Below are 26,504 nucleotides of genomic sequence, written 5' to 3'. Positions count from 1 at the left end.
ACATTATGGGCTCATATACTAAAAACATCACAATCTAATTCAGAGAATGCATTGCAAAATACATTGCAGTAGATAAGAAGTTTTCAGCAGAATGAGTAAGGAATGATTTTCTACTTGGATTGCAGCAAGACTTTAGTAGGGCTTACACCCCCAACAAGATGGCACCACAGCGAGCTTAGTGGCTGGGGTGAGCTCTTCCAGCTTTTGGCAGCACACAGCTGAGAGCAGTCCCCCTTCCATGCTCATATTTAGAACAGGACAGCCCTCACACAAGGCTGAGGCCAGGCTGAAGGGCTCACCCTGGAGCAGTGCTGCCCTGGGGCCCTACTGCTCCAAGCAGAGGCTCACACCCACAGGCCCAGCCACCCGCTCAGCCAGGACACGCAGCACAAATGTAGTTTTTATCCTCTCAGTTTATCACCATTTCCACATAATAACAGTGAATAGTTTTCCAACACTACACTGCTCTGAACTGCTTTTCTTACACATCTAAATATCTAAATGCTGACAAGCAGGGCAAGCTTAACTTGGTGACGTCTGTCAACACAAACCATGTATTACCATGATTTTTTAGGCTTTTAAGATGAAGCTTCCCAACCAGGTATTATCTAAAATGGACAATATGAGCAGAAATATACTGGAAAAAAAAAAAAAAAAAAAAAAATCAGTTTTCCCTTCTCTACTCCCATGCTCTTTTTTTTTTTTTTTTTCCTTTCATTGGATACAAAAGTTCCTCGAAAAAATGAAAGGTTGACTGAGGTGCAGATGAAAATGGAAACCCCAGACACCGTAGCTCAGAAAAACTAGCATTTGAAAAACAGCAAATCGGGTTCTTCAGCAGCCCCAGCCTCCTGTATCAGCTCAACTCACCATTACTCCACATTACAGTGCCTACACACACAACCTTCACCACACCGTCCCATGGTTACTGTGACTTATACTTTCATCTGCAGCCTGTTACACAGACAAGCTATTGCAATGCCTATGCTGTAATGCTTTAGATTTCCACTGGTAGGAAATACCAAGCGGAGAAAACTGCAAAGACAGCTGCATAATTTCCAAATTCTCTAGATTTGGCTTCTGGTTCTTATAAACTCACACAGGGATATCTGCAATGACAACCTTCCCCTAGTGAACCTGGCCTCATCCCTGGAGCCTAGAGCTTCTCAGAAGTCTAAATTGTAGCAAAATAAGTCTAATCATTTTCACTTACTTAAATATGAAAGTGAATCAGTTGTGATGGTGATCATTACCTCTGGTATCATAGCTGCCACCTCAGTAACTCCACACCCCAAGAGCTGCGGCAGTACCCCAGAAAGGTGCTGGAATTCCTTCTAGCAGAGCACCCTGCTGAATATAGGTCACCACAGTTTAAATGGGCACTCCCTCCTCTATAAGCTTCTTTATTATTTTAGCAGAAAATAGCATACATTCGGCCAGCTTTGAAGACCCTACCAGAGTGTGATAACTGGGAGATGCGAGCAGAACACTAGGGCTGGGTTCAAACACGAGGAAAGTGCCAACCTTCTCAGGTCTATCAAGGAGATTTGGTTTCAGAAACAGAGAGAAATTTAAGGTAAGAGAAAGTAAAGCACCAGTCGAATCTAGGTGCCTCCTAAAGTATCTGGCATTTGAGAAAGCGGTTGCGTTCTTCATAAATAGTGCTTAAGGCTTAAGCACCTTAAACAAAAAGAAGGCACACATTTTCTCAGAAAATTACTTCTGAGTCTGAATAGTAAGAATGAGAGTAATTCCTGCCATGAGTGTCATCTGGTTTGAGTGCGGATTCTTCTGGGTGAGTGCTGTCTCTCGGGTTTGTGTAGCTCTTTACCAGGGTGCACACATCTCTGCCCGAGCTGCCCAAACTCTGTTCTGACAAGAGTAGAAGTAGATGGTCAAAGTCTGTGAAATCTGATTTTGTGTTTTGAAACATTTTGCATTGAACTTCTGTAGTGTTAGGCTGTGGCTTCCCCATTTGTTTAAATACCATAGACACTAAGTAAATGCGTTCACTGGTTTCCTGAAGCTGAGGAAAAGGGTTTACTCACCATTTTGGCACCCATAAAATATAACCATGTAGCATGTGCCCTGCTTAGCAGGGATGAGTATTTGCGTAGAGTTGTGGCAGCCTGCAAGTACCCAGTCACAGCCAGCCGGTTTTATATCGCCTAACCTGGCTGTAACACTTGTTTCTTCTACCTGTCAGCCTCATTAGGGTGATAGCTTAACACTTTAATTTCATTTGTTCCTTATTCTTTGATACAGATCCTTCTTTAGATTATGTACTGAGTTGCAGACAGACAGAAAAAGGTTATTTTACCACTGCATAGTGAAGAATTTTTTCAGGAGCTTCTTTAATTTCTCCCCACAATGTACACTACAAAATTGAGAGGCACATTTTGGAAAGTTTGAGGGAAAGAACTAGGAAGAAAATGGAGAAAATCTAGCTTAACAACTCTTTCAATTTTGAAAATTGCAATTTGACAGCAATCCTGTGGGCTGGGAAATAAACGTTCATGCCTTTGCCTCTATAGTCACTTGATTGATGTCAAATTGCTTAAGATGAAATAAAGAGTGAGATGCAGTCATATTTTTCCAGCTTCTTTCTATAGAATTGAGGTCACAGTATTTGGGATCAAAAAGTTATTTATGACATTTATTTTCTACTGCTGATTGCACTTTAGCCTCTCAAACTCTTGGTTTTATCATAAAGATGTGCCTTTATATTTAGAACTTTGCTGCACCGTGGCTTCTCAGACAGAGTAGGTGTGCTTTTGATACAAGATCCCACCATTTTCAAGACTTGATCCTTCAATCTCTATGGATTTTGATGCTGACCCTGCAAAACCCTTTAAATGAACATTTAAAGTAGTCCCACTGACTTAAAGAGCATAATGGCAATATACTTACATACAAGAACATACCTCACCCTATAGATAAACCTTCTTACATGGTCTTCTCTTACCAGTATGGCACTGCTGTGATGGGACGAACAGGACAAGCTTTCCCAACCAGCTGCAAAACAATCTCCTCTGAAGGGCAGGAGCAAGAGGGACTTCACACAAGGCTTTGGTACCAAACATCACCGTCACTGCTGCTGTTGCTCCCTCCCCAGTTTGGTCAGCCTTAGCCACCCCTGCCATTATTAAATTAAGGTTTTCCCCAGCACAGCCAGATTTTGGTTGTAATTTATCTCTTCCTGCAAGGTGGGTGTGCACAGTAGATGCATGTTGTGTGTATGGCTAGGTGTAATATTCACTGCAATGGTGTGAGAAAGTTTTAATCACAGAGGCTGGGGCTGCTATATGGTGTTTTCAGCCTGTACCTTTCATAGGGCTTTGCTGAGGAAATGGTCATCATTAGCACCATTATCACTGGTGTGGAAAAGGTAAAGGGATGTGTTCAAAGTCCACCGACATAACAGATACACCCAAGCTCAGGTTTTGCTTGCTGCCAGGCATCAAAACCTTTAAGCCCCATCTCAGGCCAGTCCTATCTCAAGCCACAGCTGAGAAAAAGAAATGAACTAGCGGAACGCCGTGACCACTACACCTCACCCTTTGTACAAGTTTCTTTCACAAACAAGTGCCATTTTACAATACTTCAAAGAACTGGAAAATGGGGAGCCTCAGCAGCTTTCTAAATTAGACTAAAAACCTTGCTTTTAGATAGCTAAAGGTAAGTGAGGTGAATCTGATCCTAGATTTTCCATAGGACTTAGACAACTAATTTTTTTGTTGTTTTTAGGAGCCATTCAGCTCCTGATGCAGATAATGGCATTAAACAATTCTCAGATCCTATTTCATTCATAATTTTTACAGCATTTTTAATTTAAAAAAATAAATAAATAAAAAAGCAGACAAGGAACACCTCATCAGTAACAGGAAGAAAATGTAAATGTCACTGACAAAAAAAATAGGAAATTCAGAGTAATCAAAATTATCTTTGATTCTTTTTTTACTGAAGTTAAATGATGCATTATTGTTTAACTTATGCATCCTACAGCTTCTCATTCATTGCAATACCCTAAATGTTATTCAAATGTAAGAAATTTAAGAAAGAATGGCCCTCCAGAATTGAAAACAAAAACCCCGCAGCATTTAATAATATTATAACATGCATTAAAATAAATGCAATTAGTCAACAATGGGGCGGGTGAGAGTGTTACTAAAACTTTATAAAGAAAATTACCTGATATGAAAATATGAATAGCAACTAACAAGTCCATTCTGTATAGATATTATCCAGAAAAAAAAAAAAAAAAAAAAAAAAAAAAAAAAAAAGATTTAAACCTATGTTGCTGCTTCAATACTGCCTAATACTAGGAATTGGCAGAAAAACATCTATTCTATGAATAATAGCTCAACAGTCCCAAAGGACATCAATACATGAATAAGAAAAAAAAAAAAAAAACCTCAAGCCTTTCCAAAATGGTGCTAATGCTCCACTGAAACTTAATTTTATAATTTACTGGCAGTCAAGATGGCAGGAAATAAAATAATTTGCTATATATTCTGCACAACAAACCCCCTGCTTTTCCTGGGAAGGGTAATTATCCCTAAAAAAAAAAAAAAAAAAAAAAAAAAAAAAAAAAGAAAGAAAGAAAAAAAAAAAAGAAAGAAAAAAATACGACATCTCATATTAAGCTAAAGTCTCATCAAGAAGAGAAAGAGTGCCTCATTACATGTAATTACCAGGGAATTAGAAACATCATTTAACTAAATGAGCGAATAATGCTCAGGATATTGAAGAAACTTGCCTGCACTTCTGCAGAGCACTCTAAGTCCCATTACAAAAATTGCACCTCTTTAATGGAATAATTTTAGGCCTTGTCTGCCTTGCTTTAAAAATAAAGAGCCTCAGAGAGGCAGAAAGAGGCTGAAACTACCATAAACAACTGTTGAAAAGAGCTGCAGAGTAGGAGTAGTCTCTACTGGATACCATGATTTAAAATGACTCATAATCTAACATAATCATGAAAATTAAACCTAAGGACTTGGGTGGGAGGATGGGAGAGAGGGAGGGAAACGAATTACCCTTTTTAATTGTACTTACTCAAGACTACAATGTATTTATAATTATACATTATAGATAACGGGTGAAAGATTCTAGGTTAAAGGTAAATCTTGCAGAGAGGGATGAAAGGCTGTGGCATTAGGAGCTGGCTTAAAAACAAGGAGAGATGCATACCCGCCGATTGATACTGACTGTCCTGCAATGCAATTTTTTTCTAATAATGAAGAGTTACTAGGGGAATTAATAAGGGCCACAGTGATGGAGTGTGCACAAACTTCACAGACCGCAACTGCTATTTTAGGAATATCGTCTCTGTCTGTAAAGGTGATTCTGGTGCCGTTAGCAACAAATACAGTCTGGAAAACATTATTTGCCACCATTTTGACACAGAGGTTGAGCTGGTGCCAAAAGAAAGGAGGTTCTCCTCACTGATTTTAGCCAGAGGAATTGTCTCCAAGCCATATAGCGAGTCACCAGAATGAAAAGATCTCCTTTGAGTCCGGAAGGTTTTGGTCAGGGCTTGAATCCTCGCCCTGCCTCACCCCACAAGGAATTAAAACACTCTGGTGACGTTACCACAGGGCCACTCTGAAATCTCTTCAAGCTGATGCAGAGGAAAAGCCCCGTATTTTTAATATAACGTCCTCAGAGAAATGGAAAATGCACAGCAGTGAAACAAGAACTAAGGGGATACAAATAATGCATCATCTGCACCGTGCACGTTTCCTCTATCAACATTTTCATCCTTCATTTCCTTCCCTCCACAAAAACCTCACTGTAGAAATTCTAGGCAAATCAGGGCAGCTGGTTCTTTCCTGTAAACAGTCCCACAGCAGACCAACATATTAACAGAATAAGTACAGAAATAAGAGGAAGAAAAAGGAGCTAGAGCCCCAAAGTGCTGAATCTGGACATCTCTGCTGGGTACACCAGGATATCAGAAAATTGATCAGTTTTGTTGCTCTCAAGACAAGACATAAAAATTTCAGGCAGCTCACATGGGCTTGGTTTGTAATAATAATAATAATAATAATAACAACAACAACAACAACAACAAAGTTTATTTGCAGTTTTATTTTGGGGGGAGGTTGAAGATGATTGGGAAGACAGTCCAGAAAGAAGTACGTGAAAACATCAGGGTTTTATTCAGTGCCTCAATATCTTGGCCACTTACAAGTTGTACCTGAATTATTTTTGGTTGTGGGAACAGAGGCTTAATGAAACCTTAAATGTTTAAACAACAACAAACTAACAATGGCATGGGGAGGGAGAGTAGAAAGCACTGGAAACAGGTGAAGTGCAGTTTCCCTGCCTGTGGGAGGCATGGGGAGGCCCTTCAAGCACCTCCCAAAATTGCCTGAAATTTTGGTTGCTGCTCAAACGTCACCACCTCAGACCAAAGCAGTGGTGAACGAGGTCCTTAAGCACTCGGTGGGTGTTGAAAACCTAGATCTGTGCTCGCCTGTTGGAATAAGAAGGGCAGGTGGTGGCATTTGAGACCCATATCATCAAAGTGCAGCCTGCAGCACGTGAACCCCTGACTCCATCAAAGGCTGCACATCTCCAGCTCCTGTTTGCAGAAAAGCCAGATTTCCATCCCGTATCACTTGCAAACAACTGCCAAAAGAGGTTTCACCCAATGCTGTATTGATCCAGATATTTTATATAATGGGTACTTCAGCAAAAGACATTGTCCTCACAGAGTAATTGAAGAAGGGAACTGGAGGGTCTTAACCTTAATTGATTTTTTTTTATTCTGGTTTCCTAAGGAAATGAGATTCATGCAATGAAATTGCCTGTGTCTGCCTGCCCCTTTCTCCTCTCATCCCCCTAATAACTTTGGGGCTGGTCGGACAATTACAGCCAAGTTGGATGGAGGAAGGAGGTCTCAGAGATATCAGATTCCTGCCTTGCTCAGGAAAGCAGGCAGCCAAACAGGGGAGCAGGTGTCTTAATGTTCCCCCTCAGGGAAATCTAGCTGGGCAAAAGCTTCCTCCTGACTGTGGAGAAGTTTGAATCTAAACTTGATTTCTCAGGTGTCTAAGAAGGTTTTGAGCAACCTGGGCTGCTGGGAGGTATCCCTGCCCATGGCAAGGGGGTGAAATGAAATGGTCTTCAAGGTCCCTTCCAACACAAACCACCCTATGATTTTATGATTCTATGAAAAATCAAAAAAAAAAAAAAAAAAAGTAGAAAATTAGACTTCTCTCTGTGACTCGCTGAATCACTTGTTTGCTATTTAGACAAATTCTGTTTTTGTACGGGCAATCTTGACATCACTACAAGAAGGAAAGGAAGAAGAGAAACAAGAGGAGATCAGGAAAGAAATATGACTGAGATCCATTTTTGCACCATCCCTATTGGTTTCTATCTCCATCAAAAAATATAATTCCGAAAATTTCCTTCTCCACCCCATCCTCAAAAATCTCACTTGTAACCCCATTATCTGCCTAATTAAATTCTGGATGTATAAAACTGTTAGACCCATCTTTTGGGAGACTGTACGCTTTAATCACAATTACATGCTGCATATTTCATGATATATATCTTTTGCGTATAATTAGAAATAAAAAATGTAATCCCAAAAAGATGTTTAATAATTTAAATACTGAGGATTTGATTAAAAGCATTCGAGGATTGCAGATGACAGGAAAAGAGCAGCAACTTCATTATAGCCAAGGGAAAAATTCAGGGACATTAAGCTGTTCTTTTATTTTACAAACCAAGCACTACAATCTTAAAAACAAATATTTCAAGCAGGAAAGTATAGATGCATTTCCCCAGGTATTTCCCTGTCATTTAATCTGTGGAATAGGACCCAGGATTTTGCACAAATGGCCAGATGTTTCTATTGAAAAGTTTACCTACTTCTCACCATGTTTCCCTTCAAACTCTCATTAGTAGAAATTCACGTACTCTGACAGAAGCAGGGCTTTTATCTCACTGCTGAGGCAATGCCTGCAGCACTTCTATAGTGGCCTGCAAACACACAGGACTTCGTGTGAAGAATCAGACAATCCCAACCCCTAAAAATATGTGGATGAAAGCAAAAAAAGCTAAAGTTGTGTTCTCAAAACACACAATTTATGAGAGATATTTATCCTGTCCCAGTAAAACTTGTTACCAGTGGACATCTTTAAGTATTGCAGAGGACAATAGGGATTATAAAAAGTGAAAAATGGTGACAATATATTAAAGGAATTGTCAAAGATCAGGGCTGGGAGCAGGGAGGCGTCTCCCACTGAAAAATACCCCCGGTGCTCATTTCCAAGGAAATCCCACCTGCAGTTCCCAACAGCCCTGCAGCGACCCGCAGCATCCCACGAGGCACAAAGCAGCAGCTGCAGCCACTGGCTCCAAAGCAGGACGGGAAATGTCTACGTGGGGCAAGAAATCTGATTTGCCAACAGCAGACATCAGAGAGGGAGGGGGTTCAACATGGTAAAAAATAAAGGTAAATTGTCTTGATGTCTCCACTATTCTGTCTGCTCCACAGGCTACAACTGTGCAACATTCTTGAGCTTTACAAAGCTGATTATAAATTTCCTACTTAATGCGTCTTAATAACCTTTGGTTTGCAGGGCCTGAATTATACTTTTCTTTTTTTTTTTTTTTTCTGCCTATGTAGAAAAGTGATGGCATATTTTTTATTATTTTCAAAAGTACCTCTTCTAAAAATGATTGCACTTCCTACCTTCATGCATCTGTTGCAGTCATCCTTCACTATTCACTCAAGTAGTAAATAAAGTAGGTCTCTGTATTCCATTGGCCTCTTTCTATGCCACTTAGCACTGTTATATATCAATACATTAGTGCTAATATATTTTTGTATAAGAAAAAATTGCATTTGAGAAGATTCATCTAAGGATCTTAAGCCTCCTTTAACAATTTGGTCTCATTTACCTTTACACGGAAGCACTGTTTGTTCGATTGACCAAAAATTACATCACAGAAATAAAAAAAGATTAGCTAAAATAACTCCCCATGGTAAGTCTACATCACAGGCAAAAGAAATTAAACCAATTATGTGAGCTCGGATTCAAGAAATCTCTGCTCAGCTCCTGCCTTTGCTCTGCGACAGGGAAATTCACTTCCTCGCTCTCTGCCTTTGTTGACATCTGTGGAATGAGCATACTTCTTCTCTCCCCACCTTTGACTGTCTTATCTATTTAAGAGAGCAAATTCTCCAGCCAGGATCATTTCTTACGATGCATCCATCCAGTGCCAAGAACAAGGTGACTGCAGTCTTTGCTACATTGTTGTCACAGCAAACCTGCAGCGCTTTGCAGACGCACGAGCGGGTAAATGCAACCCTTGCGGAGTTTAATTGAATTATTAGGAACACTTTGGCATAAGCGAATAAATTATAGCTTTGTTTTACCTGATGCTCATTACCTTTGTATCAGAGGAAACCGAGTGGCTTCTGTAAGCAAGGAATTGATTAGAATAGATGACTGCTTGCTAGGCTGTAACACACAGGCTGCTCTGAATCGCCTCCTGACAGCTGATGGTGACCCTAGCTGCAAGCTTAAGCTACAATTATTGTGAGACTGACACAAATTTTGTGTAAATAAGGTATTTATTAATAGTAAGAATTCAGGGACACTTATGAAATGAACACATACCCTATGGTAAGAAGCGTTCCGGTGTTGCTCACCAGCAATGCCCTGCAGAGCTCTCCCCCAGCACAGCCCCCCAGCAACCACCAGGCCCTGAGGCTGACACCAGTTTTGCTTGTTAATGGTGTTTTGGGCCACAAAGGAAACTAAAAGCCTGTTCAATAATTAAAATGTTTTAAGTAAAACGTAGGAACAAAGCATACTAGTTTGCAGTATGAGACTGATGCCAGGTGAATGAGTGATCAGAAAGAAATTCAGCACTGCAGCCACCAGAGCTGGTTCCTCTCTCGTGGCCCAGGATAAGACCAGCTATAGCTACACCATTCCTGGCAGGGAGAGGTTTTTCTTGAAAAATTCCACAAATGGAGATTCTGCAGCTTCCCCTGGCAATTTATTCCCAGGCTTAACCATCCTCACACTTACAAAGTTTTTCCTAATGCCTAGACTAATCTCCGCTGCAATTTAAGCTCATTATGCCTCGTCCCGGTCCCAGTGGACAGGGAGAACAGTTTATTCCCTTCCACTTTGCAGGTAATCACAGGAGACTCTGAAGACCTATTACATCGCCCGTGTTGCTATCATGCCTTAGCGCATTCATGCCTTTTTATCTATAGGAAAATGTGTGATACAGTGTAAAAGAGCCACACACACTTAGAGCATAAGGCATTTCGCAGGACGTCTCTTTAGCATATTAGTTATAAGAGTAACCAGGAGAGTCCAGTATTTGACTTTATATTTCCAAATTCTGCATAACTGAATGTATTATAAAGCATCACTTAAATATTATTTTGAACAAAGAAGCCTGTCGCATTTCAGAGCAAAAGCCACCTTGCGGGAGGACTACAAGTCATATCAGTTGCATATTGACTAAAAAATTACTGGCGTTGTGGTTGTGATTATACTAAACAACATAAAAGCAGCTAATGGTGTAATCACCAGAGCAGATGTCTGCTAGTCAAAAGAAGTAGGTTCTGCTCCAGACCGCTAATACCAATCACGGCTGGTGGACGTGTCATTTAGGCCAGCATTTGCAAAAGCATCCGACAGTAGATGCCCCAAAACTGGCTGTTTCTATCTTCACAGATGCACCAAGTGAATTACTGCCGAACACGGTGACTGCACGACTCCAGCTGAAGAAAACCCTCCGTTTTCTCAAGGCAGCAAAAACTGCTGGGTGCTTACAGAGGCATGAGACAGTTGAGCAGGACGGAGGTCGTGATACCTACACAGCTCCACAAAGGTCATTCTCGATGGCATTGCTCAAGTTTTTGTGTTGAGATAGTTGAGCTCAGGGCAGGGACTGGTTTTGCTTGGGAAAACACACATCTAAAGGACACATCTTTTTACACATATTTATTATAATTGCAGCGGCAGCACAGAACATCACACTGGAGATGTGGCAGAGCTACAGACCTACGTAGAGTAACCACACACTGATTATTTTGAAGTACTGGCCCACAGAAAAAGTACACTTACCAGCACACTTTTGTAACGCTCAGGGCACAGGAGCCACTTGGCTTCTAATACCACTGTTACGAGGCTCTCGTGAGAGACAAGCCGTGATATTTTTTCCTGCAAGCAGTCAACGGTGATTGATGACTCTATCAGAATGATGGCTGTGACTCCATGTTTTCTGTATGGCCCTCTACACGGCGAAAAGCAATGACTTAAGGAGCTTTTTTAGATCTCAATTCCTCTGATCAAGAGTCAGTACACCCTCTCTGTTCAGCTGCTTGTCGCACAGGTCCCCAAAGATTTGTGCCAGGATTTTTCTGCCTTATGAACCTTTGCCTTGACCCGTGGTTCTAGAAGACAGCTTTAAAAAAAGGAAGATTAATCTCACCAAAAAAAAAAAAATCTGTATTCTAACAGCACATATACCTAGTTGGGCCAGGGACAACTGTATCCCTCACCAACTCCTGTTTCTCTCCTTGTATGCCAGGTTGCCTCACTGCTATCTACAGGCTCTAACTACATCAAACACCAACACACCACAACAAATTCTCCTACCATTTTTAAGCCAAAACATAGTTAAATCCAATCTCTCTCCTCCTACGTACTTAAGACTACCTTTGTCCATGGCGGAAGCATGCAGTCCTTAGTGTGTCATTAATAAAAGGTTTTTTTGTTGTTTTTTCCCTGATGCTTACCAATGAAAAATTGCACAGGTGGTATCATTTCCTCATGTTCCATTACAGGTCTACATTGTTAGCCAAACTATTTGGAATTCCTCCCCTCATTCTTTTTTCCCCTACTTTCTTTAGGTGTGACTTCGTTTCCTGTGCTTAATAAACACTTCTGCCCCCTCTCTGTTTCATATATTCCCTTCTTCGCATGAAAACCACCTTTTCATTATTTCCAGCCTAATTCTGCCACCCCACTTTACTTATTTGGGCCCATCTTCATTTCAGGTCTCTCTCTTTTCCACAAGCAAGTTCACCGTTGTGCTTTTAAGTATCATCAGAATTCCTTTTTCTGTAGGCTCAGTCCTGTGTTCTGCAATATAATTCTGTTCCCATGTTTAGGTCCCAGACCCAAAGCATCATCCCATTCCTCCCAAAAAATCAATAAATAAAAATTAAAACACACCAAGATACTATCACTCCCCAAGCTGACATCAGGCGTTTAACCTTTGCCCAGCATCCTGTAGTCATTAACCCTCAATGCAAAAAAGCCAATGAAAACTGGAAGAAATAGGGATGGTGCACATCTAGCAGAGCAGAGACTGGGCACTACTGTAGAGAGGTCATTTTAATTCAGGAAGAAAAGATCTTTGTTTTCAAACCCATCACAAGCAGTTGATACTATCAAGGAATTCATCTCTAGCTCATGACAAACTAGAACACATTCCACACACAACTCATTTACTATCTCTACCTGCTAACAGCTCAAGCTTGTTAGCTTTCTGTACAAAGTCCGGCTTCCTCTCCCTCACCACCTTCTTTGGAATGATCTGTTACTCTTTCTGTTGACAAGTTTGTTTTCTTGCAGGTAATAAAGTACTCCCACTGGCTATACAGGCACTGATATCTCAGAACAGAAGAAACTGGAAATGTAGCATGAATCTAATGACCATTCTTTTCCAAAATACCCACACCTTGATCATCTTTGATAAGCCTCGTGTAGGAGTCACATTTTGATCTGCCTATGATCTTGCTATTTTGATTACAGATTAGACTTCTTACCGTGTAGCAAATGAGACACGGAGGGAAACAGCACACTTGCATGGTTTTCAGATCCATTCTTACCCGTTTCTTTTCTACCTTTCCACTTGTGATGCTCCATAAATGCTGAGCTACCAGGTCAGACCGGCAGACTTGGAGCAGACCTCTCCACTGTAGGTGGAAATTCCCCATTTGTTTCCCTCTACCCTCAATTTTTCCCAAGCATCATTAATTTTAGGCTTTTATGTAGTACGTGAAGAGAAAAATAAAAAGAAAACAACCAGAAGTATCATGTGTTTCAGTTCTTTCCTCCAGAAATAGTTGATGGTTCTCCAGTACTAATCAAGCCATTGAGACAACCTGCTACTTACTCCTAACGCAAATTCATGGCCCTGTGAAAACACTCTCTAGAGAGCCAAAATCCCCAGGGAAGGAAGGTAATCCCAGTTTGTCTCACTAGACAAATGTGAAAGGTTAAGAAATTTACCATAAGAAATATCTAGAACTTGAGAATACTGGTAGGTTAAAGGTTTGGCTTTAATGCATACTTCATAAAAAGATTACACAAAATATTTTCAAAAACCTAAGTATATTTATTGAGCAATAATAAGACAATTGCAAATTTTCATAAAAATGGTACTACAAGATGCAGTGAGTTGTAGAAAGGTATATGCAAAGTTGCCTACAGTTCTGAACTACTTCAGCGACAAGACAGCACATAAAGAAAACAATTATAAGCAGGAAAGTAACAATGGACTAGGACACAGTACAGCATACAAGCAAAAATTTCTTCGTCAAAAATAGCTTCAGCACATAGACTGTTCTTCCCACTTCTACTCTTTTAGCTCAGTCTTGTTAGCAGGTGGGCAGCTCTTTTGTAGAGAAGAAAGATCACCAGAAGTCTAAGTAGACCTGAAATTTAAAAAAAAAAATGCATTTCAGCAAGCAATTTTCAGAGTAATCATAAGGAGGTAAAACATTCAACATTTTAAAATGCAGAAATATGTTTAAAATGCAGAGATATATAGACTGTACTAAATTATTAGGTATTGTATTGGTAATCAAAAGCCTGACCTTGCCAAGTTTTCTTTATATCATATGGCACCATCCTGATGCATTTAACAATTCATTGTGCAGAAACGTTAAGTGATTTGACTTAATATGCAAAAAAAAAAAATCACTATGAAACAACTAAAACTACTAGCCTTCTGTGTTAAGTAACTTATTTTTAGAGCAAAACAGAGATGAGACACTACTGCAACATTTAAATATATGCATCATTCTTAGTGCCCTAAGGTTGGCACAAGCAACTTATAAATGTCAGAAAAGCATATAAACCTTGTTAATGTTTTCAGAAATTCATTTAAAGATAGAAACAGGTCCAAAAAGATGCCTGTCTAAATGCATTGCAATTACGTTACAATTATTTTCCAAATACACAGATATGTTCTGTCTTTTCTCAGCTCATTACTGACTCAAACAATTTGCCCTTCTGGGATCAATTGTTTGCTAATAAATAATTGTTTACAGTCACAAAATGATATTAAGGAGTATTCTTATTAGTTTTCCTTCTACAGCCTAATAAGATTCAAAACTAGCTGATTCCCAAGAGTCTAACCTTAACCTTGCTGTGTTTAACAGCCCAGGAAATGATGAACCATCTGTTTCAGAAAATAATGGAGGGCCAAGAGGAAATATTGTTTAATTGTAGATTAACCTCCTCATACGGCAGAATGAAGCATCTACAGAATTAGCAACCATAACTAGCAATGAACAAAAATAACTGAAAGCAGCTCTTACTATTACAAGCCCAACAGCAGCAAGTATTCTTGCATCACCTCTTTTTTGCTGAAATCCTCCCAAATGTATGTAACAAATAGAACCTGATCTTTAACATGACTCTGAAAAATCACCTTTGAATTTATTTTACATGAGGAAGCCAAAGAAATAAACACTGGAATGGTTATGAATTCAATTTTTCCTTGACTATCAAAGCCATTTTAAAACAAACATCTCCAAGGTAGAGATGGTGTGTTTATTCCTCTGTAACTTTCACCTCACATCTCTACAGCGAGAAAATGGCTGCTCTGAAGCAATATGCAAGTCACTGGGGGAAGGGGGGAAAATGTTCCTGGTTTTAAATTAAAGAACTTTGATCACTTATGCACGGCTACTGATGTAGCTACTTATGATAACAGAGACAACCAGATAAAGCGTAAGATGGTTTGGGCACTGAAACAGAACAAAAACAGTAACAAACCACAGGAATTTAAAAATAAAAATACCTATCCTGCACTAGCATAATGAAAAGCAGTGTAATTCTGCACCGTGGTGGCATTTTTTCTACGTAACGCTCATTCCAAAAAAAGCTTAACAGAAACCTTTTACCTCCATCAATCAGTTTGCCCCATTTTGACAGCAACAATGATAGAAAAGTGTGTTATCAGAGGGCTGCAGCCAACTCCAATACACAGGAATCGAGAAAGCTGTTCCTTGATTTTACACAACCTTCCCAGCACAGTAGCTAGATTCACTTCTGACTGAGGCAGCTAGGTGCATACTCAGCGTCTAAAGATTTCATTAATTCTAAGTTCCAAATATCCAAACACTGTAACATTTACTCAAATAAATTATTCTTGAATTCTTCACTTAATTCTTGAAGCAATGAGCTAGCAATAACTCCACAGCTTCATATAATAGCACCTATTCAGAAAGGATAAGAGTTTGACATTCTTCTCCTACTAAACAACTAGGCACAATTTTATCCATCAGACGTCTATCAACCTACGGATATTGAAAGCTTGGGCGAACAAGATAAAATCAAAACCAACCCTACTGTCAAGCTGCACTATCTACTGGCATCAATAATGCTATTCATGAATTTAGGAAAATTAATAAATCTTGGGATGAATGCTCAGAAAGGCTCAAATACAGGTGAAGCATACTCACTTAGGTTTTGTTTCTGCATCTGTCACTTGGCGAATATAGATACCATCTTCAGGATGTTCAATGTCATCCATTTCATACATATATGAAGAAGCTATTGCAAGGGTAGTTCCATCATTGCTGAAGGCAAGTGATGCTATGCTCGTGGGATACCGATGGAACTGACACAGACGCTTTTTATTAAATGGATCCCAAATATTTACAAATCCATCAGAACCGCCTGAAAAATATCATTTACAGTTTTTTAAAATGTTAATTGAGAGAATGGCAGTAGAGACACAGTAAAGAAAAAAAGAGTAATGATACACTAAAGAAAAAAAATAAAACTACACAGACTTACTCTGTCAAAACACAGGATTATACAGTCACATTATTTAGTAGAGAGCACAATGACTACTTCCTGATGTCTGTTAAAGGAATTAACTCCCACTACATCAAACAATTTAAAAATTAAATGCTCAAAGCAAGAATACAATTCAAAGGCTTAAAAAATAAGGCATATGAAGTAAAGGCCTGGTAAATCAGAACTATAGGAATTGAAGCAAGCGTTACAAAAAAAAAAAAAAAAAAAAAGAATATCTACTCTACCTGTAGCAAACGTGTTGTGGACGTTATGGAAAGAAATAGCATTAACTGGATAAATCTGCTCAATATTGTTCTCCTTCAAACGATGACATTTGAATGCATATTTCTTCTTCTGTATTTCTGGACTTGGATCCAAATATTCCACTGCAACACGACCTTCAATAGAACTCAAAACATAACCCTACCAAAGAAAATTGACATATGCATATTAGAATTCAGTAAATAGAAAAAAGACTGCCATACAACTTACCTTATAACCCTCTAAATTCAAATAAGTGACACATAAATAGTCTTAAATATACACGTAAATAGTGTATAACAAGTGGTTTATTTTGTTACCACAGATCCATGGAATCAGCCATAGAATCTGCTTTTGAGAAGTAATGCAGAAAGCTTTCCAAAGGATTTTTATTGTACCCTAAGTTTAAGCTCATGGTGAGGATTTTAATTACCCCTGCAGATCCAAATGCAAGTTGCTATGGGGGAAAAACATTAACAGTTAAAAGCCTTCCAAAAATTTGTCCACCTATCCTCCAGGGCCTAAATATCTTAAATATTATAAATACTCTGACTATTTAGTTTCAGAATTACATTAAATTCAGAGCATTAAACTAAATGCTCGAAGTTACAATAGTATTGTTGGTGACACTGATTATAAGGGTGTCCACGCATCCAGTTCCTTACAGCCCCTTAGAGCAACTTGATGTTTTTATTATAACTTCTGACTCAAGCCCATAAGCGATCTTTTCAGAAAAAGGATTATAATGCTATCTAGCTACAGCAAGCTTCTTCAAAATCCACAGCACAATATAATCTGGAAGATCAATTTGTTTTACTACAACTGGAACTGAAAATGCAAGGAGTGTTCATGCCAGTTCAAGAACAAGTAACTAGGTCTCCCAGTGTCTGTACCGGAATCATGGAAATTGGAAAACTCTCTTCTAAATTAGTTCTTGCTTTTGCCAGAAAAAGCAGATCTTGCTTTACTTAAAAAAAAAAAAAAAAAAAAAAAAAAAAAGCTAGAAATACCACAGATACGCCATGCTAACCTGCATGGAACAGCTCTACGATCAGCTAAATTGTACAATTTGCCCTAGATAACAGAACATGGATACTTAAGTGCATGACACAGTCAGACGTGAGAAAATTCAAAAAAAAAAATTCACATTCATCTAGTTTTAACCCTGCCTCTGTTCACATCCTGTTGAAGAACCTAGGGCTACAATGCATAAAGGTTGCTGAGCAAAGTCTGTCTTCACCTTTTCTACTGCAACTTTGTGTGGATTTGGGGTTTTTTGTTTGGTTGTGTTTGTTTTTTTTTTTTAATTTGGAAGACTATGTATCAGCATCGTAATGCATTAAATAAGCAATTTGAAAAAGGAGACAAAAACTGAGAAAAGGTAAAAATAATGTGCTGGTAAGTCAGTGGCAAACATTTCAAAGTTATGCTATACTTCCAAAAAGTTTACCTGGAGCAAGGAGTCTGAACACCATTTTCTTTCCTTCAAACTGGATTATGAAATTTGAAGACCAGAAGTATTTTTAAAATGAGAGAACCAGTAAGCTTAAAAGAGATAAGTCACCATTTTTCCTGAAGAACATGCCACAGAAATATAATTGCTGAGATGGTTCTCATACCTGCTTATTTGGAAACGCTCTGATACAGCGGGTCTGATACTTCAGACTTGATTCTCTTCGCTGCTGAACGTAGCCCATGTTCCGCAAATCCCACACCAGCACTCTCCGACCTGCAGTCCCCACAATTAGTCTGTCTCCAGACACAGAAAGCGTGTACACCTTTTCAGAAGAAAATGACAGTATTTAACATTTATTAGTCTGGATATCCATTGTTCATTATACACAATAAGATGTCAGCAACATGCAATACAGGAAACAAGTAACATGTGCAATGAAGCGTGTGGCTCTAGATTTCCCTTTTGCTTCAATTTATAACACAAATTTGGAACAAACTGTAGTAGTGTGCAGTTAGTTACTTATTAAAAAGCAGATGTAGCACTTCAAAATCTTACACCTTTAATTCTACACCTAGCACATATCTTAAAACCAAACCCAATGCAGCATCATACTCCGTAAGACTAATTTACAAAAGCAACATCAACAAAAAAAGAAGTGAATATGCACCTGTAAAACTCTAAATTTCAAGCACATTCATTACATTACCAACCTGGAGACTCTGATATCTAAACAACATTCCACTCATGAGATTTCTTCTTTTTGTGGATATTACATTCTAAATGCTACATGTGTACAGAAGAATATATGTACAATTCACAAGGGAAATATGTATTATTTGAGTTTTCCTAAAAAATTATTTAAGTATTAAATGTACTGGATAATTCAATGCAAGAAGATGATATGTACAAAGTAATGGGTGAAAAGGAAGGTGCAGATTTTATCTTTGCTCGATATGCACCTCTTGCATTATCCACTATCCAATCATGACGGTGTAATTTAGTCCTATAAAACCACATTTGTTTTTCCTTTATCTAGAAATTGTTTCTTTTTAGACAGAATACTTCAAACTGTATTTCATGTTAATAAAGAGAAATAAATTGCAAATAATTTATTAAAAAATGGTAGTTTGTGTACTTCAGTAAAGCTAAGTGAAATTGACTGAAGAAATATGCTTGACACCCTTAAAAAAAAAGCAATCCACATCTTGGAATTTTTGCTCTACTCCAAAAATTGGCGCAGAGGTTCTAATTTTTATTTTTCAAAGTTCTCATTAAAATATCCAGCATATAAATCATTCAATTCCTAACTCTTACTTGTGATGTTGTTAATCTAAGTTTAAAAAAAAATAGTCAAAAACTCCGTACTACCAAACAACAAATTGTTGATACACAAGCAAGATGGAATCCAGCTACTCCCAGCTGCCCTGCCACTGAGCTGCTCACAAGAGCAGGCTATCAGGGCAAGCTTTTCAAAAGTGATCTAATGCAGCTGAATACATAGGCAACAGATACTGTATATACCTCTGAAGAAGAATGAAAAGCATAAAAGATCTGGTATCCTGCCAGGATTCGATTTATCTTTGGCATGTACTCATACAATTTAACTCAAGCACATAGTTTCATTTTCTGATTTTCTGATAAAGTCCAATAAAGCTATTTGGTTCTGGTAAGTCCACACCAACATATTAGAAAAAACAATTTGTTTCTTGGTGTACTATAAACATTTTTGGCAATTAATTTATAAGTTAAAAAAAATATGAAGCTATCAGCTACCTGACAGGTCCACATGTGCAAAAAAAATCCCTCCCCTTAGCCAATCTACATTCACTAGGCTTGCATTACTGCTCTAAACAAACTGCAATTATTGAATTTCCCTCTCAAGACTGATGTCTGAAGATAAGAGATGTCGTAAATGCTTGTGTAAGAGTAGCCTAGAATTTCTGATGACCCCAATTGCCAAATCCCATTTAATATATAAAACAGACTTTAAGCTAATAGTAGTTAAACACTAACATTTTCAGATCTCCCTTGCTGTTGATGAAAAATTTATCCAAACATGTTATCATATAAACAAAGTGTTTGTACACACGTACAGAAACAAAGGCAAAGAAGAACATTAAATATCTTAAATCTTCTTTACAAACTGATGTCACACCTGTACAGCGAGTATTCTTTCTACACCACACAATCATCAATCAAATGAAACCATTGTCATGCAGTTGAGTAGGTGTACACATTTATCAAAGGCAGTATTAAAAAAATGACATAATGAACCTCGCTGAGCCAATAAGCAGCTTGATTCACTGTGGCTGTCCGTTATACGATATTCTGTCGGCAATTCATCACAGTTCTTTACATGCTACATACAACTATAAATCAAAACTAGAAATAATGCAATTACTTTATTCTGAACAAAGGTCTTGCCAGAAGTAGATTCAGCTATGTTGTGACAAAAGTAATAGCTATTTAGATGCAACAGGGATCGTAAGGATGGCTCCTATCACTTGACAGTACATTGTGACAGAGCTCAATAAAATTTTAAAAAGGTATAGGCAGAAAATATTCACATGCAAAATTAACCAGCAAGACAAACTATGTTTCACAAGCTAGGAGAAAGGCAGGAATTTTTTTCTATAATTCTTTCAGTGACACTACTATAAGTAGTATAAAGATTAGCAAACCGTATTGGCATTAAAAAAAAAAGTTTAAGAAAATATATTTTACTTCTCTTTGTCTCTCCTCAGCACAGAGGATTTTAATACTGGATGAATGTCTGAATTTACTAGACATTATTGCAATGACAGGTAAATTACAATACAAGCAATTACAATTCAACTTCTGAGTACTAGTCAGAAACTAAAATTTTAATTCAGGAAAAACACACACCTTCCTACTGTACCTCTACATACATTTCAGAGCAACTGGACTTGATTACTGCCAGGACCTTATGTCCAAAAGAGTTGATGCTTAAGGAAATCACTGAGTGCACATGACAACAGTCAAGCCAACCATTAACAAGGTAAGACAAGAATATCAATGGTTGCCTCAATTTCACATGCTGTTTTTGTTAGGATTTCTCTCCTCAAACTTGTTTTAAATTGTAAGATTTTTTCTATCCAGAGTGCAAAGAATTAAGTTTCGCTCCTATTGATGAAAGCATAAAGCCTTAATCTAAAATTGTAACATATTCTGAATATTAGTATTTAAATGCAACATTTATATGCCAGTTTACATATTTGAAAAGTTACTTCTAAACTTTTCAAATTTACTTCTACATTTAGAAGTAACTTTTCAAATTGAGCTCAGTTTAAGAGCAAGCCTTGTATGGTTACCTGTACGACAACCACTCCCTGGATATATTACTGAACGCTTTACCTGGGACGCAGTATCCAATCCATACCTTTTCTGGTTGAGAGAAGGTTCCTGCATTACAAGGTGTTCTGGGATCCCACAGCTTAACTGTTTGATCCCAGCTTCCAGTCACCATGACATTCACTTCTGGGCAATATTCAACACATCGGATAGGTGCATCATGGCCACCAACAAGGTTTTCTGTAAGAAAATACAACTTAGAGTAACTTCATTGGCTCCACAAGCAGTGAGCATAAAGACTTTTTAAAATAAATTTTTAAAAATACACATTACTGCAGGACAAAAGTGCTATTTTCTGGCATTCCCATGGATATAGTGAAATGCTAGGAGCTGCTTTAAAGATGTTTCAATCTTCAGAATTACAACTATTGCAAACAACAGAAAAGTTAAATTTAAACTTATGTCTCTTTATGTTATGAAAGGATATTAAGAATTTTAGGCAGCCACACAAAGATCTTCAGAAGTAGAGTTTAGTATCCAGTATCAAATATCACCACTTGTGACGCAGACACTAACATAGAAAACAATTTAAACTTGTGTATATACTAATGTTATGGCAAAAATAAAGTGATTTAATATTTTTATTAATTTGTGGTAAATATAAACATCTCTGATAAGTCACCTAGACTAAAATTACCTTTTTATTTTGTTACTTTACTTTGCACACAAGTTGTGAAGCCTGGCTATTGGCTAGTTCTAGCAACTAGATTTGTATCAGGCTGATAAGCGCTTTTCTCTTTCACGCATTTACACACAGAAAGAAGTTAGACAAACTAGCTCCATATTTTTCAAGAATGAGGCACTGTGCTTTGCTAGAGAAGAATGTAATATAAGGTCATGAAGTCTGACAAAGCAAAAGCTTTAAGTTCTCTCTGCCATTTTGTCTAACTACAAGCCTTTAAAAAATAACACGCTCAGTTTTAGGACAGCTCAGCTAATTGCCCAGATGTGAGACACAACGGCCTACAGCAAAGCAGGATGCAATAATCAGAAATCCCATTCAAGATGTCCTCTAACAAGCACCTACCCAACTTTCTGGCAAAGCACCAAACCCTGCCATCCTGCTAGATGGCACTAGGAAGGAAATGCCAGGAACCATCAGCAGGATGAGTATTTAACTGTTTCCTTCCTTTCCATTTTCATCTTAAAATTAGGTAGGAAAAAAAAAAAAAGAAGAAAAACATATGCAAAATGCCTCAATTAGTATTAATCACTAGGAATGTTTAGTTCCAGCCCTTCTGTTAAAGGTGTTACAGCACAATCTTCAATTACACAGTAAGAAACACTGCCTTGTTCAGTGCCCTTGACAGATTTACCATGGCAATCAGAAAGGGCTGCGTGACTCCTGAGCACAATGACAACTTAAAGCAAGAGGACTATTAATAAATAACTAAACAGCTACTGCTTAAAGCAAGTATCTCTCTTAAAAAAAAAAAAGAAACATTTCATTCTTGGAAGTGTGTCAATCTGAAGCTCAGGTCAGTTGTTTCAAAGAGACCATTTACAAAATTCAATCTGCTCACCTTGGTCCGTGTTTAGATCGTGCATTTTCAGTTGCTGATCTAATCCTCCACTCCAGGCATGGGTAGGATCCTATTAAGCAAAAAATTCACCTTATGACATGCACTACGTTTCTCTTGGCCGCTGTACATTTAATCGCCTAGGCACATTCAAAAAAGGACTTGTTTGCAAGATTTTTGTGAAACTATAAACCATGTGAGAACCTGTGTGTTGACCCACGGTGTGATTCTAGCTATGTGACAAAATGTTAAGTGAACAAAGCACAGTTAAAAAATTAAATTGATCCTTACAACATTCAGTAACACAAAGATGAAGTCACTGGAAGACATGCCACAATACAGAGCAAGAAAAAACACACATGCTATTTGAAACACTCCATTTCATGTTATTATACATAATAATAAGCGAAAACAATGCCACTGATTAACTAAAGAAACATTCTGAAACATATTTCAAGACCCACACATTAAAAATACAGAAACAAGTGTTTGGTAAATGGCTCATTTGGAACAATGCTGTGTTTCCAAAACAGTCCAGTATGAGAAGGTTAAAAAAATAAGAGTAATTGGCTGTGGGCATTCAGCGTGAACAATGATTTCTGGGTACATACTACTCTAAGAAACACACAAACAATTTACCACATCATTGGAAAAACAGCATAAACCAGCTGAACTTACTTTTATCTGCCACTTCTATGAGAAGTAAATTATTTGTGAGCCTGCATCCTTCGCAGGAAACGTATATTTAGAACAAACATGTTTGTTAAAAGAATAATCAGCAGAAGCAAACTATTCTTTTAGACCTAGATTTCAGGTAGGAAGTATGCCTTTAATTTCATGGACTAACAATTTAACATGTGCACAGTAGATTTATAAAATAAAATAGCATGCACTTACATAAAAGGCGCAGTCAAGGACAGCCCCTGAATGTTGGTATTTGAGCCGCATGGTGTTGGCAGGAACATCATAGAGACGGACAGTGGTGTCCCAGGACGACACGAGCAGAAACTGGGATGTATTTGGACTGAACTTGACTGATGAAATGCCATCATCTGGAGTTTGATTTAGCTTGAACTCGTTTGATCCTGTCATCTGAAGACAGTAAAGCGCAGATACATTTTAGTGGAAACAAGAAAATAAGCCCAGAGAGTTAGCTAGCTTACAGACACATCTTAAAGCTACTTTAAAGGAATGCTGGAAAGTTTCTTAGTCTTTACACAAAGTGCAGAACACACAGACTGCTCACAAAGTCACAAAATTGAAGATGCTTATCACTGTCTAATACCTCAATGAATTCCTCCCCATAAGAAAAACTTTAAAATTTAAATACCAAATACACTATAGAGTAATAATCATAAGCTTTTTGTACTGTTTACCTATAAATCTAGATTATCGCCACATATTCCCACTCCCACTACACTGTCTAGGCAGTTATATATTTTTTAAAGTATTTATAAATTATTCTGAGACTGAGGAAGTTTTAAAAACAACGTGCAGGCAGGAAAGAATCTGATTTGAAAACTCAAAAAAAAGTGTTCCTGATTCCATGTGACTTCCTGATCTTCCAAGAACTGCAATTGGATAAAATGTCAAATAGTTTCTGGTTTTCTGTAACCTTCCAGTACTTCAGCTTCCTTAGTTGCTACAAAATACTTCTACTGAATAGCTTTAAGATTTTTTCTGTCTAAGATAGATTTAAAAAAAAAAAAAGTAATATAATAGAGGAAAACTATGCTTCATGGGATACCAAAATGCAGAGCAAATACGTAAACGTGATGTAATAGGAAAAACAGATCAAAAATGTACTGACAGATCAACGACTCTAAAGGTAATCATCACACAGTTCACAGGACTAGTTAGTTATACACACAAAAAAAAAAACAAGTAGAGCTGAGGCTACAAGCAGCAACTATCAGCTGGTAAGACAGTGCAAACCTTACAAATGCTCTGGATGAAGAAACTGTTCGTTACACGCACACCAACAAAGCCTCCAAACCTTTTTTAACGCTTTCTAAGGCCTTAACAGCACATTTGCTTTTCTCAAAAAGGGCAGAGAAGTGAATTAGCTCTGACTTTCTGTAACACTATCACTCCTGGCTTTCTGTGTACAAAATGCAGAGGTGAGATTTTGAGAATGAAAATGAAGAGAGACTGAGTAGGTGAAATAAGATGAGGTTCAAATGTAGCACACTGTGACTGCCAGCAACAGCCATCAAGCTGTACAGTAACATAAGCACTGTACATTCTTACACTACAAAAAATTCCTGAGGGGAAACTTTAGTAAAGACATCCTTCAAAAGAAAAAAAAAAAAACACATGCAGAAACCCACACTACAACTACTCAAACATTCAAACATGAAGTGTGAGCATAAGCACTCTTAAGAACAGGAAATAAAAACTACGTTCCTAATCCCTTTTTCAGCTCTGTTGTGGAAGTACTTGGCTGAAAGACACACATCTGGAGAACCCAGTGCACATACTGATATTTAAACTCTAGTAAAGGATTCATCAGCATCTTTGTTACCGTTTGAGCAATTAAATGTACATCGGTGATAATTTCAGGTGGATGCACAAAGACACAAAAACTAAAGGAATCAGGGACTGGGAGGACTTTATTGGACACGCTAAAAGCCTCGTCTACTCAACAGAAAATTTAAGAAACGAGTGTTTGAGGTGTCTGCTACAACAGTTACAAACCACCCATAAAGCAAACAAAAAGCAGCGATACAGAATGTAAAGAGACACGAGAGACCCTGGAGCTATTTTTAATCCAGAAAAAACGGTAAATTAACAACATCAGAACGCAAAGATACCCTACCTGTCACCCACCTTTACAGAAACCACACACAAATCGCACGGGTTTCAGGACCGCAGCTTATTCAGGGGCTGATCTCCACGGAGCACCGCGCCCCCCACACCCCAACTGAACCCCGACCCACACCCCGAGCACAGCAGCCGGTTCCTAACACCGGCATTACACACACAGCGCACGGAACCCCCCCCCCCACAGCCCCCCAGAGCCCCTCAGGGCCCCCCCGTGCCCCCGGTACCGTTTTCATAGTGCCGGGCTCCTCTCGCCGCCTCCGCGGCCGCTCCCTCGTGCAGCTGCGAGGCGCTGTGGCTGTGGCTGTGGCGCTGCCGGTGCCCGGGCGCTGCTCGGGACCTGCGGGGAACGAGCGGGGTGAGGGGGGGGGGGGGGGGCGGGCGGCCGGGACCGGCCCTGCGCAGGCCGCGGCGGCCGCTCCGCCTCCACAGCGCCGCGACCGGACCCGGCGGCCGCCACCAGGGCTCGGGATGAGCCCCGAAGCCCGGAGCCCACCCCCGAGGCCCCCGAACCCACCCCCGGCCCCGGCGCCCCCTCCCCGGCCCCCGCGGCCCGGTCCCGGCCCCGCTGCCTCCCGCCCCTCACCTCACCGCCTGCAACTGCCGCCGCCGCCGCCGCTCTGCGCACGCGCGCCGCCGCCGGCCCCTCCCCATTGGCCGATTCGAAAGGCGGAAGCGCGCGCGGCGCGGCGCCCCGCCGCGGGGCATGCTGGGGAGTGTAGTCCGCGGGGGGGTGGTCCGCCCGGCCCGGCCCCATTAGGGGGAGAGATCAGCGGGGGGGGGTGGGGACAGAAAGTAGGGCCGCGGCCCCCCGCCCCGAGCCGATATTTGCGATATTTACGATATGTCTTACCATATTTATGATATTTCTTACCATATCTATAATATTTCCTGCGATATTTACGAGTTTTCTTACGATATTCAGAGATTTTCTTACGATTTCTATGCTCTTTCTCAATGCATTTACGATATTTTAACGATATT

The 26,504-nt window shown here is 39.2% G+C and overlaps 1 protein-coding gene across 4 annotated transcripts; it reads right to left on the bottom strand.

Annotated features, from left to right (window-relative positions):
* Nucleotides 1–13,318: 13,318 nt before the first annotated feature.
* On the bottom strand, nucleotides 13,319–26,141 carry BUB3 (BUB3 mitotic checkpoint protein; the record flags this gene model as incomplete). 4 transcript variants are annotated; one of them, XM_084526309.1, is made up of 9 exons in its annotated part: nucleotides 26,107–26,141; nucleotides 25,748–25,860; nucleotides 23,595–23,789; nucleotides 22,701–22,770; nucleotides 21,206–21,357; nucleotides 17,969–18,127; nucleotides 16,334–16,511; nucleotides 15,749–15,965; nucleotides 13,319–13,711 (listed from the first exon to the last, which is right to left on the bottom strand). In XM_084526309.1, the coding sequence occupies exons 2-9, from the start codon at nucleotides 25,754–25,756 to the stop codon at nucleotides 13,702–13,704; spliced, it is 990 nt and encodes a 329-aa protein (XP_084382435.1). In that variant the 5' UTR covers nucleotides 25,757–25,860; nucleotides 26,107–26,141. The 4 variants fall into 4 exon arrangements, with proteins under 4 accessions (XP_084382435.1, XP_084382436.1, XP_084382438.1 ...); XM_084526310.1 differs by having other exon boundaries at nucleotides 26,112–26,136; XM_084526312.1 differs by lacking the exon at nucleotides 26,107–26,141 and having other exon boundaries at nucleotides 25,748–26,019.
* Between the last annotated feature and the right edge of the window lie 363 nt (nucleotides 26,142–26,504).

The sequence above is a fragment of the Aythya ferina genome (assembly GCF_964211825.1).
Source record: "Aythya ferina genome assembly, chromosome: 7".
In the NCBI taxonomy this organism is placed as follows: domain Eukaryota; kingdom Metazoa; phylum Chordata; class Aves; order Anseriformes; family Anatidae; genus Aythya; species Aythya ferina.
Note: the sequence above shows the minus strand (reverse complement) of the source record. Positions and strands in the feature narration are given on the sequence as shown.